Below are 13,940 nucleotides of genomic sequence, written 5' to 3'. Positions count from 1 at the left end.
GCCCTTATTGCTTTTTTTAATACTGGATTATAAGGAAAATAGTACTATAATAGTTTCATTTTCTCTCCTTGCAAGTGTCCATATCATAGCAAATTATATAATAGCCTTTCTGTAGACTTTCAAAGTCAAGGCCTTAGCCCCTAGCTGATTATTTTTAAGATGATTATCTGATAATCTTATATACATGTAAGGTTTTAAACCAGGAATGCATATAAGGTGGTCTAATATCGTTTAAATGTTTAAAATAAACTAAAACTACATTTACTGGATGGTATTTGAACTTGCTATCATCATCTAAAAGTATTTATCTGGTGAACTAACTCTACATTGTTAATATTGTTGTTGATTTCCTTATTTATTATTGTTTATCAACACTATTTATTATTGGTAAGATAGAAAAATATGAACACAACAGAAGTCTCCTTAAAGCATTTAATCACATTTTTTTCTTTTTCCTTTTATGATTGAGTGATGCTTTTTCTACTACTTCCTCCTCATTTTCACTGATTGAATCTTCTCCATCTTCTTCTGTAAATATGAAAAGAACATATGATTTAGTAAATTTATAGTTTCTTTCTAGTACTTTTTTTATTTTGTGATGATATTAGATAGTACAGTTTCAAATTCAGTCAAAACTATATCAACAAATTTGAGATACAGTAATAGCAAGCAAGCAAGTTATGGTATATGAATCAGTCCTCATTTCTAAGACTATAATAATTCCTTATAAAGGTCTTTATTTATAATTCCTTGTATCAAAAAAGAATCTTTAGTATAGTTTCAACTGTAGAAATTAAAACATTTATCATAGATTACTAAGTAGCTTATTTTATTAAAAACTTAGGTACCAATATCACCACTTTCTTCTATAACTTTTGTTAAAGCTTCATTAACTTTAATCCTAAATTGATCCAACGATTTGTACAACTGAGAAGGATCAGGAATAGTTTCTTCCAGGACAGTATCCATGTTTTTACCCTTTTCAGATAAAACGAATTTAAGTTTGTGAATCATGTTTCGTGAAGAGCAACTCCTTTACTGTAAAAACGAATTTAATTTATGATATATTCAACATTTCGGAGAGGTAAAAACTGTTTTATAGGTTATGTTTTTACATTTCTATTTCTCTTCTTTCTGTCTGCAAAATTCAGCAAAAGCCAAGACATCTTACATCCACACTTTATGATTGTCAAATCAAATCGTTAATTTTCCCTTGGAATTTCGAATGCAAAAGTTAGTCTTTCATAATTTATCAATTATTTTTATTAAAAATCTCTTTTTAGAAGTCATTGTGTGTAAAACAAATATTAAATATTCAGGAAACTTTATATTGAGCACAGTTGAAACGGATCTATGTATAAATTACCAACTTGTCTAATGTTTGAAAAAGTTAAAATCAGCTGACATTGACAAATGTCAATTACCGTTTCATTTTTCATTTAACTTAGATCACTGAATTTGTAATGTTATACAAATATCCACAAACCGAAAGTTACAATTCTAGACTTAATTCAATGATTCGAAATGTAGTCAACATATAATATGCGAGAATTTGGAAAATTTGGTCCATTAATAGGAACTGTAGATGAAGGAACATCAAACGTGAAATTTTTGGTACCTGAAATAAAATATTTATATTTTTGTACTAAGAATATATTTTTATAAATTAAAATCACAGTTCGGTCATATGTTTTAGGTATTCGCAGCTAACACCTCTGAAGTATTAACCTATCATCAAGTAACCTTAAAGCGCTTTAGCCCTCAAGAAGGATGGATAGAACAAGATGCTTTAGAAATTTTAAATGCAGTTTTAGAATGCATTGAGGTAAGACTGATATAATAACAATCTCAGACCAAAATAACACACACAAATGAAGCTAATAATTGAACTGAACAATTGATTATTTACTGTGTATATATGTTCTTTTATGCCGCATCTCATACTGAATTACAGGTAACTGTTGACAATCTCAAAAAATTGGATATTGACCCTGAGGATGTTGTGGGTATTGGGATAACAAATCAAAGGGAAACAACAATAGTATGGAATTCTGTGACAGGGGAACCCCTGTACAGTGCTATAGGTAAAATAACAAAAAAATTTAATATCTTAAAAAAACCCATTAATAAGTAATACACCTCACATTGGTCCAAAAATTTTACTGTCCTTGTTTGAGCGAACAAAGCCTAAATAGTGCTATGTATAAAATTTAAAACTGTTTTCACCATGTATCTTTTAAAAAAGTGACAAACGTTTATTTATTTTTTTATTTAAACATTTTACACATATAATTTTTGTGACCATTACATAAGAAATGCAGTGATGTACTGGAAACATTATATTAAATGACAATATAAGTTCTTTTAGTTCAAAGTCTTCACCATCATATTTAACGTTTTCATGTTGTATTATTTAGTATGAACTTGTTATCACTTCCAGTGTGGTCAGATGTAAGAACAGCAAAGATTGTGGATGATTTAATCAAAACAAAGGGGGCTCAAAGTGTCAATGCCGTGACTCAAACTAGTGGTCTTCCATTGTCGACATATTTTTCATCAGTTAAGTTAAAATGGCTTCTACAAAATGTCAGTGTTGTACAAAAAGCGGTTGCAGATGGAGAATGTATGGCGGGAACAGTAGATTCTTGGCTCATATGGGTAAATATACTTTTATTATTTGCCATACTGAAAATAAATTAAAAATGCCTACCAACTACTAATGAAACTCCAGGGAAGATTATTAATAAAATGAGTCTTTACAAAATCAGAAAACTGTTTAGATTACAGTAGGTCACAGTGCAATGGACATCCTTATTTAAATTGGGGTAATAAAGCTTTCGTTATTTTTTGTTTTCAATAATCCAGTCCAATTATTCAAAAGTACTGAACTGATAAAGACTTTGATTTACAAAAACTTCCAGAATCTGACTGGGGGTAGCAACGGAGGCGTGCACGCGACCGACGTCACCAACGCGTCGCGCACACAGCTAATGTCCTTAAGAAGCTTGCAATGGGATAAGAGATTGCTAAGATTTTTCGACATACCAGTACAATTATTACCAAAGATAAAAAGTTCCTCTGAAATATATGGCTACATTTCAACTGGACCTCTCCTCGGAACACCAATAGCAGGGGTAATAGTTTAGTCTTATTTTCTCTAGTGGTTAAATTTAAATATGAATTTAAGTAAATGGTGTGTTATAACAGTTAACCTATTATTTCAGTGCCTTGGTGATCAACAAGCAGCACTAATCGGACAAAACTGTATGAGATTCGGTCAAGCAAAATGCACCTTTGGTACAGGATGTTTCTTGTTATATAATACAGGTATATTTTTGTTCTATCCTTAAAAAAGACTTTATTTCAATGATTTATTATTGTTCGATATTGTTACAGCAATATATTATGACAGTATAATAACTGAAGTCCCAATCCAAATTAATTAGTCAATTAATTAGTAATGTTTGAATACACATTAAGCTATTGTTTGATTTTAGGAGAATCCATAGTACATTCACAAAATGGCTTGCTAACAACAGTAGCGTATCAGCTAGGCCCAGACGCACCGCCCATTTACGCACTGGAAGGTTCCGTAGCAGTCGCAGGGGATATGTTGCAGTGGTTGAAAAATGGCTTGGATATTTTAAATGATTTAAGTGATTCAGAAACACAGGCAGCTGAAGTAAGTGATGATGAAGAGAGTCCTATTTGTTTTGTGCCAGCTTTTAATGGATTGTATTCACCACACTGGAGAAAAGATGCACGAGGGTGAGTTTTGTTATTTAAAAAAATTTTGCTTCACCCTTATGTCTTGCTACCTTTTCTTTCTTTACATCACCGTTTCGTTTCATCACCACTTCTCACTTTTAAATAGATTGCTTTCTTGTATCATTTTTCACTTTACTTATCTGTTACTTATGAACACATCTTCTATATGTTACTAATGATGAAATGCAATATTAATGGTTTTTGTATTGTGTTCATGACAGTATAATCTGTGGGTTGAGCGCGAGCACGCGGGGCGCGCACGTGTCGCGCGCTGCGCTGGAGGCGGTGTGCCAGCAGGCGCGCGCGGTGTGTGCGGCGCTGGCGGCGGACGGGGCGCCACTGCGCCGCCTGCTGGCCGACGGTGGCGCTGCCAACAACTCCAAGCTTATGCAGATGCAGGCCGACGTCATTGGGATACCAGTCGTTAGTTACATTTTTCTAACTATATATCAGTTAATTAGCCGACTTCAAAAAGAAGGAGGTTATCATTCGACTGTATTTTTTTTGTGTATTATATTACAAGTTATAACGTCTATTTAAATTACTGTTTCAGATACGTCCGCTGATGACGGAAAGTACGGCGCTGGGCGCGGCGATGGCGGCAGGGCGCGCGCTCTCTGTGTGGCCGGCCGCCACGCCTCGCCCGCCCGCTGACACATTCATGCCCGCCATATCCGCTGAAGGTCTCTTGGAAAACTACCCCTTACGTAGTAAACTCAAACCTTTATGAGTTCGTAATTATCCGTTATAAATTTTGAATTATAAAAGGTTCAGCCCACTGTATAATTAGCATAACACAATAGTTTATTGAAAAGGAACATTATTACAAAAAGGCAAATCTTAAAAAAATTATATTCAACATTTAAACTGTAAGTTACGTAGCTAATTTCATTTTTCTATTTAACGAAGTTATTAAAAAAAATTATCATTATCAGAGCGAGAAATTCGCCGCGTACGGTGGGAATCTGCGCTGAGCAGATGTATGGACTGGACCGGTGAAGATGCAGTTAGAAACAAAGTAGAAGCCGGTAAATACAATATTAATTATTGTTCCTTAGCAATGCCTATTTTTGATGTATAAAATTAAGAATACTCGTGGTTTGTGTGAAATTAGTATTAGCTAACTAATTAATTAAATTAGTTAGCTAAATCAATTAAATCAATTAGTGACGGCAGACAGATTTATTTGGAGGACGGAAACCTGGTGCACCGACCCTATGTAAGTGGGACAAGATCAGGGAGATGATGAATTAGTGAAAAACATTATGAAAGTAATAAATTTATTTAAATTAAGCACACATTAATTATGAATGCATACATAATGTGGCACATCATATAATTTGAATAGCTACATATTTGGGTATTAAAATCAGTCGTTTTTTACTTTTTACACAGATGAGATTGACCACACAACAGCAGTTCTGCCATCCGGCCTATTCTTCCTCGGCACCGCCTTGTTAGTGGTCATAGCAGACAAATTAAAAGTTATATAGACAGCTTTAGTGCAAAATAGTCATTAGAAAATACCTCTTGTGTTAGTCAAATCATAACAGTATTAATATTTTCAAAGTAGAATTATAACATGTTATGAAAATTATAATAAATGTTATACTGACTCACTGCCTTTTAGTATATTATGTAAATAACGCCAAAAATACCTAAACATCATAAATATAATATTATATATTTATATATGTTATATAAACGTAAAATTATATATGATAGCTTGCTACTAGTTACTATATTAACAATAATTAGACAAGTTGTAGTTATGATATAGGACCTTTCCTTTACATAATCATTTCACAATAAATGTATTAACAGTTTCAATTTACACTTAAAAATGCAAAAGTAATGTAATAAGGAATAAAGACTTGTTAAAATATAAGTCTATGGTATTACAATATTTAACGGAAATATTTTAAATTACAATTACCTTAGTATAGAATAATCAAAGTAATAATGAGTACACATATATAATATCAAAGTTCAACCTTTAATAACCGCAATGGGCCTTAATTTGACAGTCTTCTTGCTGATACCAGCAGCATGGCAAGTGTCAACCACATCTGTCACATTCTTATAGGACTCCGGGGCTTCTTCCATCACAAGCTTAGGCGATGCTACACGAATAGATATGCCCATACTCTCCAGTTTATTCAAAACATCTTTGTAATCTATGTTCCTTCTAGATTTAGCGCGAGATAATGCACGACCCTGAAACAATATAATAATAATAAATAAAATATTAAATAAATGTAATACTTTCACAGACTATATAAAATTAAAAATAAAATTTCTATCAAATAAACCAATGACTTAATATTATATAAATACTAGCTGTCGCCCGCGACTCCGTTCGCGTGGAATTAAAAAAAAATAAGTAGCCTATGTGTTCTTCCTATAAATATCTGTGCCAAATTTCATCAAGATTCATACAGCCATTCCAGAGATACCTTCAAACAAATATCCATCAATCCATCTAAACATTTGCATTTATAATATTAGTAGGATTTGTTAATATTAGGTGCTATAGAATGGTATTAAATGAGTCACATCTTTTTTATTTGAGTTATATATATTATGATGATTGCTGAAATTTTGAAAACATTGAGAATTACAATAAAATTTAAGGTATTTCCCATAAACAAAAAACAAGCTATAAAGCAGGTAAAACTATTTTAACTATTGCATCATACCTTATTGGGTTTTAACACTAAGAATTTTGTGTAATTAAATGTTTTGAACTAATCAGCTCTTTTTTCAATAACAACATTATGCAGATTTACTTACAGCTCCATGGCAGGTAGTACCAAAAGTTTCTGTCATGCCTTGTTGAGTTCCAGTGAGGACATAGCTGCAGGTGCCCATGGACCCACCAATCAGTACCGGTTGACCTGTCAGCTGGTAATCCACTGGTATCAAAGGATGGTGAGGAGGAAATGCTCTAGTAGAGCCCTGAAAAATAACATCAATAATAATTTATTGTTATATTTAACCATATTAAAAATAATTATTAAAATTAGGTCTATAAGACATCTATGCACTTCTCACAGAGCTCAATTAATCTTAACTTTGTTTTGTCCAAGACAAAATATTAATTAAAACACTAGCAATAAGATTTACCTTTCTATGAACTAATAATGTCTTCACTTTTCCATCTACAACATGTTCCTCAATTTTAGCAATATTGTGGGACACATCATATATCACATGCATGTCTAAATCATCAGGAGCCATTTTAAATTGTTTTGCAAATGCCTGTCGGGTCAGGAAGGTCATAGAGCTTCTGTTAACCCATGCAAAATTAGCAGCTGCTGCCATTGCCTTCAGATAGTTTTGTCCTTCAACAGAGTTTATTCTGGCACATGCCAATTGCCTATCATTTACTTCAATCTTATCCCTTTTCATTGCTTTTTCCATTTCAACTAGAGCATCTGTTGCAACTTGATGTCCAAACCCTCTACTACCAGAATGTATCATCACCACAACTTGGCCGGTTCTCTCCAAGCCCATTTTGCTTGCAGCATATTTATCAAATATTTCATCAACCACTTGTATCTCAGCGTAATGATTGCCAGCCCCCAGTGTCCCCAGCTGGGGTAGACCTCTCTTCTTTGCTCTAAGACTTACTTTTGATGGGTCTGCATTCAACATTCGACCATACTCCTCACAATGCTCTTTATCTTCTGCCCAAACATACCCTTCTCGTAGGGACCAATCCATACCCATTTCTAAAGCTTCCTCTAAGTCTCTGGCATTCATAGGAATTATACCTTTTGATCCTACACCAACAGGTATATGATCAAAAAGGCTTTGTGCCAGTTGCTCCTTAAATAAAAAAAAACATGAATAATTTCATTATGTTCAGAGGAACTATGTTAAACAAACAAATAAAATGTATAAATACCTTAATAGGTAGCACATCTTTTTCACTTAAATTGGTTCTAAGTAACCGGACACCGCAATTAATATCGAAACCCACACCACCAGGTGATACAATTGATTTAGGATCAGACATATCAAATGCCGCCATATTTCCTGAAAATTCCCAAGCACTGATATTGCACAATAATTAAAAAAATATCACCATTTCAATGAAAATTAAAAAGTGGAATGTAAGTTTGTAAAAAGCAATTACCTATGGCAAAACCATATCCTGAATGAACATCTGGCAAACCAATAGAGTGACCGACAATTCCTGGTAACGAAGCGACATTAGCAATTTGTTTCACGCCGGGTAAAAATCCTCCTGTCATACCAGGTCTACATGAGTTTCGTAACTCTTCTAACATCAATTTTTCAAGTGTATTGTTGACATAAAATAAACCTTCCACATTCATGTTTGGCTGAAATCCTTTCTTGATTCTCCAGCAATGGGGGTTTATCTTCTCTAGGTATTTTAACTCTTCATTATAACTCCTTACCACCATCTTGAATGGATTATAAATAATCGGAACACAATTAATTCGGCAATGATAAATGATTAAATTGTCGCAAATTTATGAAATATCAAAATTCAATAAAATACGCAAACCCAAGAGAGAAATACGAATGACATTGACAAGTTGACAAGATTTGCCGGCATGCAGAATTCAGAGAGCAAAGAGTGTTCAGTTCAGAACTCCCAGATTTCTTTACACAACAGTGTATTTCTATTTTTTATCTATACCGTTTTATGAATACTCTTTGACTTAATCTGTCACTTTGAAAATTGATTTCATAATCTTCGATTGTAAGAAGAGAAAAAATCGAAGAATTATAACATAAAAGCGCTATTTCTTGGTAGGTTTAATAATATAAAAAAATGTAATCACGTTATGTGTTTTTTAAACACTTGCTTATTTTAATTGCTATATATTTTTAGCGCGACGATGGCTGCTCTGATAAAACTTCGTCATATGCCTGTTGTCCAGAGATGTGTTTGGAATCATTATAACAAATTAAATCGTTGCATCTCGACATCAAAAAAGAACAGTGAAACTGCTACAACTGCTTGTGAAAAAGCTGAAGATAAAAATTGGGTTAGCTATGGATTTGATTACAAGAGCAAAGAAGAGGATACAAACGTCCACAATGCATCATTCTTCTTCTCAGTAACATTGTGTCTAGTATTCGGTGGTTTTGCATGGGCTTATAGTCCCGATATCCATATGAGAGATTGGGCTCAACGTGAAGCCTATCTAGAACTACGTCGCCGTGAAAAAGCTGGATTGCCGCCTATCAGTCCTAATTATATTGAACCCAAAACAGTGAAACTGCCTTCAGAGGAAGAACTATGTGATGTTGAAATTATCATTTAATTATTGATGAACATTATTGTTATATAGTAAATAGAAAAATAGAAATGATTTATAAAAGATAACTTAATTTTTCATTATCTTGTCAATGTGGTATAATTTAATAAACATATTTATTTTTAAAACCCAAATATTAATAACATGGAAACTTTTTCACACAAGCTTGTAATTTTTATAAAACTGCTTCAATTGAAATAAATTTTGCCTCTATACCTGTGGCTAATTATCATATACATATAATATTTTTGTTATTCGCCCACCATCATGTGTATTATCCAATTTGCTTAAAAATAAAGTAATACTGTGACTGTGACAAGTTAATTTTCCAATTAATAAAATGATTGTATTGTTCAAACCAAGCCTGTGGACATCAATAACACTGGTATTTGTGTACAAAAGATATCAATCAAGTACATGGATATGTAAAAATAAATTAATGATATGAGACAAGGGGATCCTTGTCTCATATCAATAATTTGTTGTAGCTAGGAATGATTAAATAAAAGATAATGATTTTGGTAAGTATATTTGTGATGTCTATTGTTGAAAACAGACCAAAAAGGAATGGTAAATAGACATATTATTAAGATTTAAGACACCAATTAGAGAATGAAATAAAGTAAATAAAAGACTTATTAATATAACATAGAAGTCTATTACAATTTCTGTATACAATAATATCTGAAAATATGGATTACACAAAATATACAGTTAATTCATTACTTGTAAAAAATGTTGATTATGTGCCTTTTAGGCAAACTACTCGTCCTCCTGTTATTATGGCATAAGCTACATCAGATTTTGTAGCAACAACCGCATTCACACAGGCACCCAGGTTTACCTCCCCTGCTGGTTGGAATTGGTCACCGACGATCTTCCATCGTCGTACGATACCATCCCAACCACCTGTCCACGCATGGTCTTCGCTCACTGATAGACTGGTTAATATCATATCACTTACCTAAAACAAAAATTAAAATGGTGTTGTTTAGCCACTGTTTTCCCCGTAGATATAAATTACTATAATTTTCCTTCGGTTTTTTCAACTGTTAATTTATTTTTTAAGCGAAATAATACATTAATTTTTGCAGGCGCTTTTACAACCTCAGTTCATGAAAGCGCAAAATCGAAGTGTGTCTTTAGAATACTCGAATTTGGGTAGATGAAGTTTTTGTTGTGTTTGAGAAAATTAGTCGTACCTTGACTTCATGTAGTTTTTTGAACTTAGTATCGATGGATGCATCATGTAGCTGCAGATTGTTGGCCCCCCTTGCGGTGACGACGAGCCGGGCGCCTGCTACCCGCATCGGCGCGCGCCCATCCATCGTGTGCCGGGTTGTGAACCGAGTCTTAGATTCTTCTGTACATGGTAGTTTTATACAAATGATTATTGCTGTTAACTGTGAATTTCAACTGTCGCAACATTTGTATAAAAATATGACTGTTATACTTTTTATTTTCAAATTGAAAGAGGGGGAAAGCAATATTGTTGATGGTGTTACGATAGTGAAAACTCATTGTAGTAATAACAGTTTTATTTTACTACGTTGTGTAAACTTTTTTCTTCGGCAACTTTTATGTCAACCTTCTGAAGTATTTTCAATGCAAGACTTAGAATGTTAAGGGGGGAATAAAAAACATCAAAGAACATTGAAATGATGATTAAAAGCAATAGAACAATTTTAAATGTATACGTAGAAATCCATTATAAAAATTAAAGTTCATGAATTTTCCAAACTTTGTCATTCTTATGCAAATATTTATTAAAATCAAATACAATACTAATAAAATTTAAACAATTTGGTTCAAAATTTCATTTTATTTGTGTGAAATTAGGATAATAATACGAAACACCTACATTATTTAAATCAAATTATAAATTGACATTATTTGTGAAAAACATGTAGGTACACATTAGAACATTCGTCGAAATTTTAGTCAAAAGTAACAAGATGATCTAACCTGGTTTTATTTCAGTGACGGTAACATATAAATCTCGCGCAGTAAACATATAGGGTGTTTTCAAACATATATCTTTCACTTCTTCGAGGACCTGGTACTTGGCTTTTACGTCATTGTTCTCATAAATTACAACCTGTAAATAGAAGAAGTAGAAGTTACAAATAACATTAATTGTACTTGTTCTATCTGTTCTTAACAATACAGTATATTGATAGAAAAACTACGAGAAACAAGCCGCACTCTAGTTGTATTAGTTAAGTTTTATTGCACAAAGGTAATAAAATTACTCTTATTTTTTTAAATACATTAAAGCGGTCACTTCGCTGTTTTAGCGAAATCAAGTGGCCACTTGGTTGTTTGTTAATCAAAAAAATCTGAGGCTTACATACATTGCCACTTTCGTCGCCAGCAATTAACTGGTTATCTTGCACACACAAAGCCCCGATATCTCCTCCGGTCGGTGGAAGCTCAGCGACTTTGTCACCCTTAGCAGACCAGACACGGACTCCTCCGTCATTTGAGGATGAGTATACATTGCCGTTTGCCGCAGTCAATGCAAACACTTGCGTTTCATGTGCAGTCCACTTTCCACCCGGTGATAGGTTTTTGTCGTAAGACTGAAATGAAAAAGAAACGGTTACTTACTAATATTAAAAATGCGATTAATTAGACGAATTAATGAAATAATAAGGGTACGTTGCAAATAAACATACAAAGATGGTTCCAGTTTCCGTGCCAACAAACAATGTATTGTTGTCCCAGGCCACTACACACGGTTCCGATTCGACCTTTACCTCTGATTCTATTTTAAGTGCACTCATTTTTAGACAATATTTTCAAATATTTATATACTTTGTGTTGCACTTGTTATAGAAACAGTCACTATTACGAATGCAAGAAGCTTACTAAGACGAAAATAGATCGGTGTTGGCGCTGTTTTCATGTTTTCTTTTGGAGCGTCTAGATTAATCTGGAAATAAAGGTAAAAATAGATTTTTGATTTATAAATGTTAATCAAATAAAAAAATCGTTTAATTTTCTTTGTAATTTCGTTAAAATGCTCAAGAGGAATTATGGCTACATACATTTAACAATCATACAGTTTAAAGTCATGAAGTACATTTAAGCTTGACACCAAATATTACTGTGTGAGGCATTCTAGAAAAAAATATTTTTTCAAGGTTGCGACCGCAAGGCGGATCCCCACAGGTATTGTATTGCATCATTTTGTTAACACCATATTATTATGGATAAGTGTATTACAAGTAAGTGAAAGTCGTTGTCGTCATGTCGCTTTGTAAAATAAAATATTATATATATCGCAATTCTTAGTCTTAGTTGGTATTCAAACATGCAGATACGAATTAGAAAATGCAACCCTAAATTTACTGACTCGATAACCTCATTTCATAATCTAATTAACCATAATCCAAAACATTTGAGGTCTGTTTCATAACCGAATTTAAGTACCTACCAATAGGAACAATTTCGGCATACTAATATAAGCTTGTACTAATATCAGAAAACATTTTTTCATACTTATTGTTAAAGTTCTTCATCAATAGTATATAGAAGAAATGTTTTGTGCTTGTAACAGTTATATTATGAACATTCTTTCAACACGTGACAGAAAGCATTGATGTCCCGTGATCTAGTTAATTTTTTTATCTAGCATGTTACATGTTTTTTTTTATAATATAATTAGGTTATTCCACTTCTGTCCAACGCAATCAAAATATCGCATAACGTTAATTTTTGAATTACCAATAAAATTCTATAAGAACAGCGCACTTACATTAAAAGTTCGTGTATGTAAACAATATTCAGCGGTAGCAACGCGAAAGTCGTAAATAACAATAATTATAATGATGGCGTGAGACATTTCTTGCTATTATTCTCGCATGGGCACGGACACAATATTACGTCACTGGGAAACTTAACAACTTTATAATGACTCTAGTAAATATTATAACCATTTAGTGTAAATTCAGTTTAATCTGTTTATTTAAAAATGCTTCATCTGTGGATAGTTTTGGAGAAGCCGTTGCAGGTCACAGTAGGCTAGAGTCGTAAAAACAAAACCATATTATTCAGATGCTTATGCTGTTTCTGAGTCAGTCGGGTAAGTGAAGAAAGTCTCTTATACGATCAAAGTAAAAAACCCAGCTATATATTGCATATAACTTGGTTTTTTTCTTAACAGCTCTAAAATATTTGATAACAATGATTACGCTAATTACCTAGACACATAATTTCCATCTTACTTTTTGCTCGATGATAATATCTGACTGGTTCAAGATGATGTTATGTTTGATGTATCTGCACAGAATATAAAAATATTTAAAATACCCATGCGTCCTCGGCTTACCAAAATCAGATGTATCGCACGCGCAATAACATTGCAGGAATGTGTTGATACAGTGTCAAGGGCATGAATCGAAAACCAAATAAATATGTGGTTTGTCAATTGTTTTGCCTCTGTGCAGTAACTAAGTACATTAGTGGGCTTTGCACGAATATTTGCGACAATGGCCTTCGTATCGTCATCGTCAATTATGTTCAAATTAGTATTAAATTTTAATACAAATTTTGTTGATAAAGTGGATGATTGGAGATGGTCACAAATATTCGTGCTAGGCCCACAGTACATGACATTTCTTACATAAATAGCCAATAAGAAATAAAAGAGCAAATAAGAAGAAAGCATCCCTTAGATTTAATATGAGACCAATTCGTACAACAGCTTGTACTAATCGCCAACAATAGTAAAATTCTTTCCGATAGTGACCTTGGCCAAAGTTACGTATTATTCCGTCATTACACTTTCAGTAACGAAAACTAAACTTTCTTTTTGTGCTGTGTTGAGTTTGTTTTAGTTATAATACTCGTTAATTTGATATACATACAAAG

The 13,940-nt window shown here is 33.0% G+C and overlaps 4 protein-coding genes across 4 annotated transcripts; 2 read left to right on the top strand and 2 right to left on the bottom strand.

Annotated features, from left to right (window-relative positions):
* Positions 1–1,410: 1,410 nt before the first annotated feature.
* LOC106710733 (glycerol kinase) lies at positions 1,411–5,384 on the top strand. The gene is made up of 11 exons (XM_045686891.1): positions 1,411–1,614; positions 1,697–1,825; positions 1,955–2,084; positions 2,441–2,658; positions 2,922–3,134; positions 3,225–3,327; positions 3,498–3,768; positions 3,990–4,191; positions 4,322–4,451; positions 4,704–4,796; positions 5,164–5,384. The coding sequence occupies exons 1-11, from the start codon at positions 1,543–1,545 to the stop codon at positions 5,259–5,261; spliced, it is 1,659 nt and encodes a 552-aa protein (XP_045542847.1). The 5' UTR covers positions 1,411–1,542; the 3' UTR covers positions 5,262–5,384.
* A 203-nt stretch (positions 5,385–5,587) lies between these two features.
* LOC106710710 (RNA-splicing ligase RtcB homolog) lies at positions 5,588–8,363 on the bottom strand. The gene is made up of 5 exons (XM_014502856.2): positions 7,910–8,363; positions 7,679–7,809; positions 6,895–7,599; positions 6,562–6,726; positions 5,588–5,985 (listed from the first exon to the last, which is right to left on the bottom strand). Exons 1-5 carry the CDS (start codon positions 8,199–8,201, stop codon positions 5,758–5,760), a joined length of 1,521 nt encoding a protein of 506 aa, XP_014358342.1. The 5' UTR covers positions 8,202–8,363; the 3' UTR covers positions 5,588–5,757.
* A 98-nt stretch (positions 8,364–8,461) lies between these two features.
* LOC106710711 (NADH dehydrogenase [ubiquinone] 1 beta subcomplex subunit 11, mitochondrial) lies at positions 8,462–9,116 on the top strand. The gene is made up of 2 exons (XM_014502857.2): positions 8,462–8,553; positions 8,636–9,116. Exon 2 carries the CDS (start codon positions 8,643–8,645, stop codon positions 9,069–9,071), a length of 429 nt encoding a protein of 142 aa, XP_014358343.1. The 5' UTR covers positions 8,462–8,553; positions 8,636–8,642; the 3' UTR covers positions 9,072–9,116.
* A 622-nt stretch (positions 9,117–9,738) lies between these two features.
* On the bottom strand, positions 9,739–11,972 carry LOC106710768. Its single transcript, XM_014502929.2, has 5 exons — positions 11,744–11,972; positions 11,420–11,647; positions 11,031–11,163; positions 10,268–10,428; positions 9,739–10,029 (listed from the first exon to the last, which is right to left on the bottom strand). Exons 1-5 carry the CDS (start codon positions 11,849–11,851, stop codon positions 9,808–9,810), a joined length of 852 nt encoding a protein of 283 aa, XP_014358415.2. The 5' UTR covers positions 11,852–11,972; the 3' UTR covers positions 9,739–9,807.
* Positions 11,973–13,940: the final 1,968 nt, after the last annotated feature.

This window comes from Papilio machaon, chromosome 4 (assembly GCF_912999745.1).
Source record: "Papilio machaon chromosome 4, ilPapMach1.1, whole genome shotgun sequence".
Lineage (NCBI taxonomy): Eukaryota > Metazoa > Arthropoda > Insecta > Lepidoptera > Papilionidae > Papilio > Papilio machaon.
The sequence above is the reverse complement of the archived record's forward strand: the minus strand, read 5'-3'. Positions and strand labels throughout refer to the sequence as shown.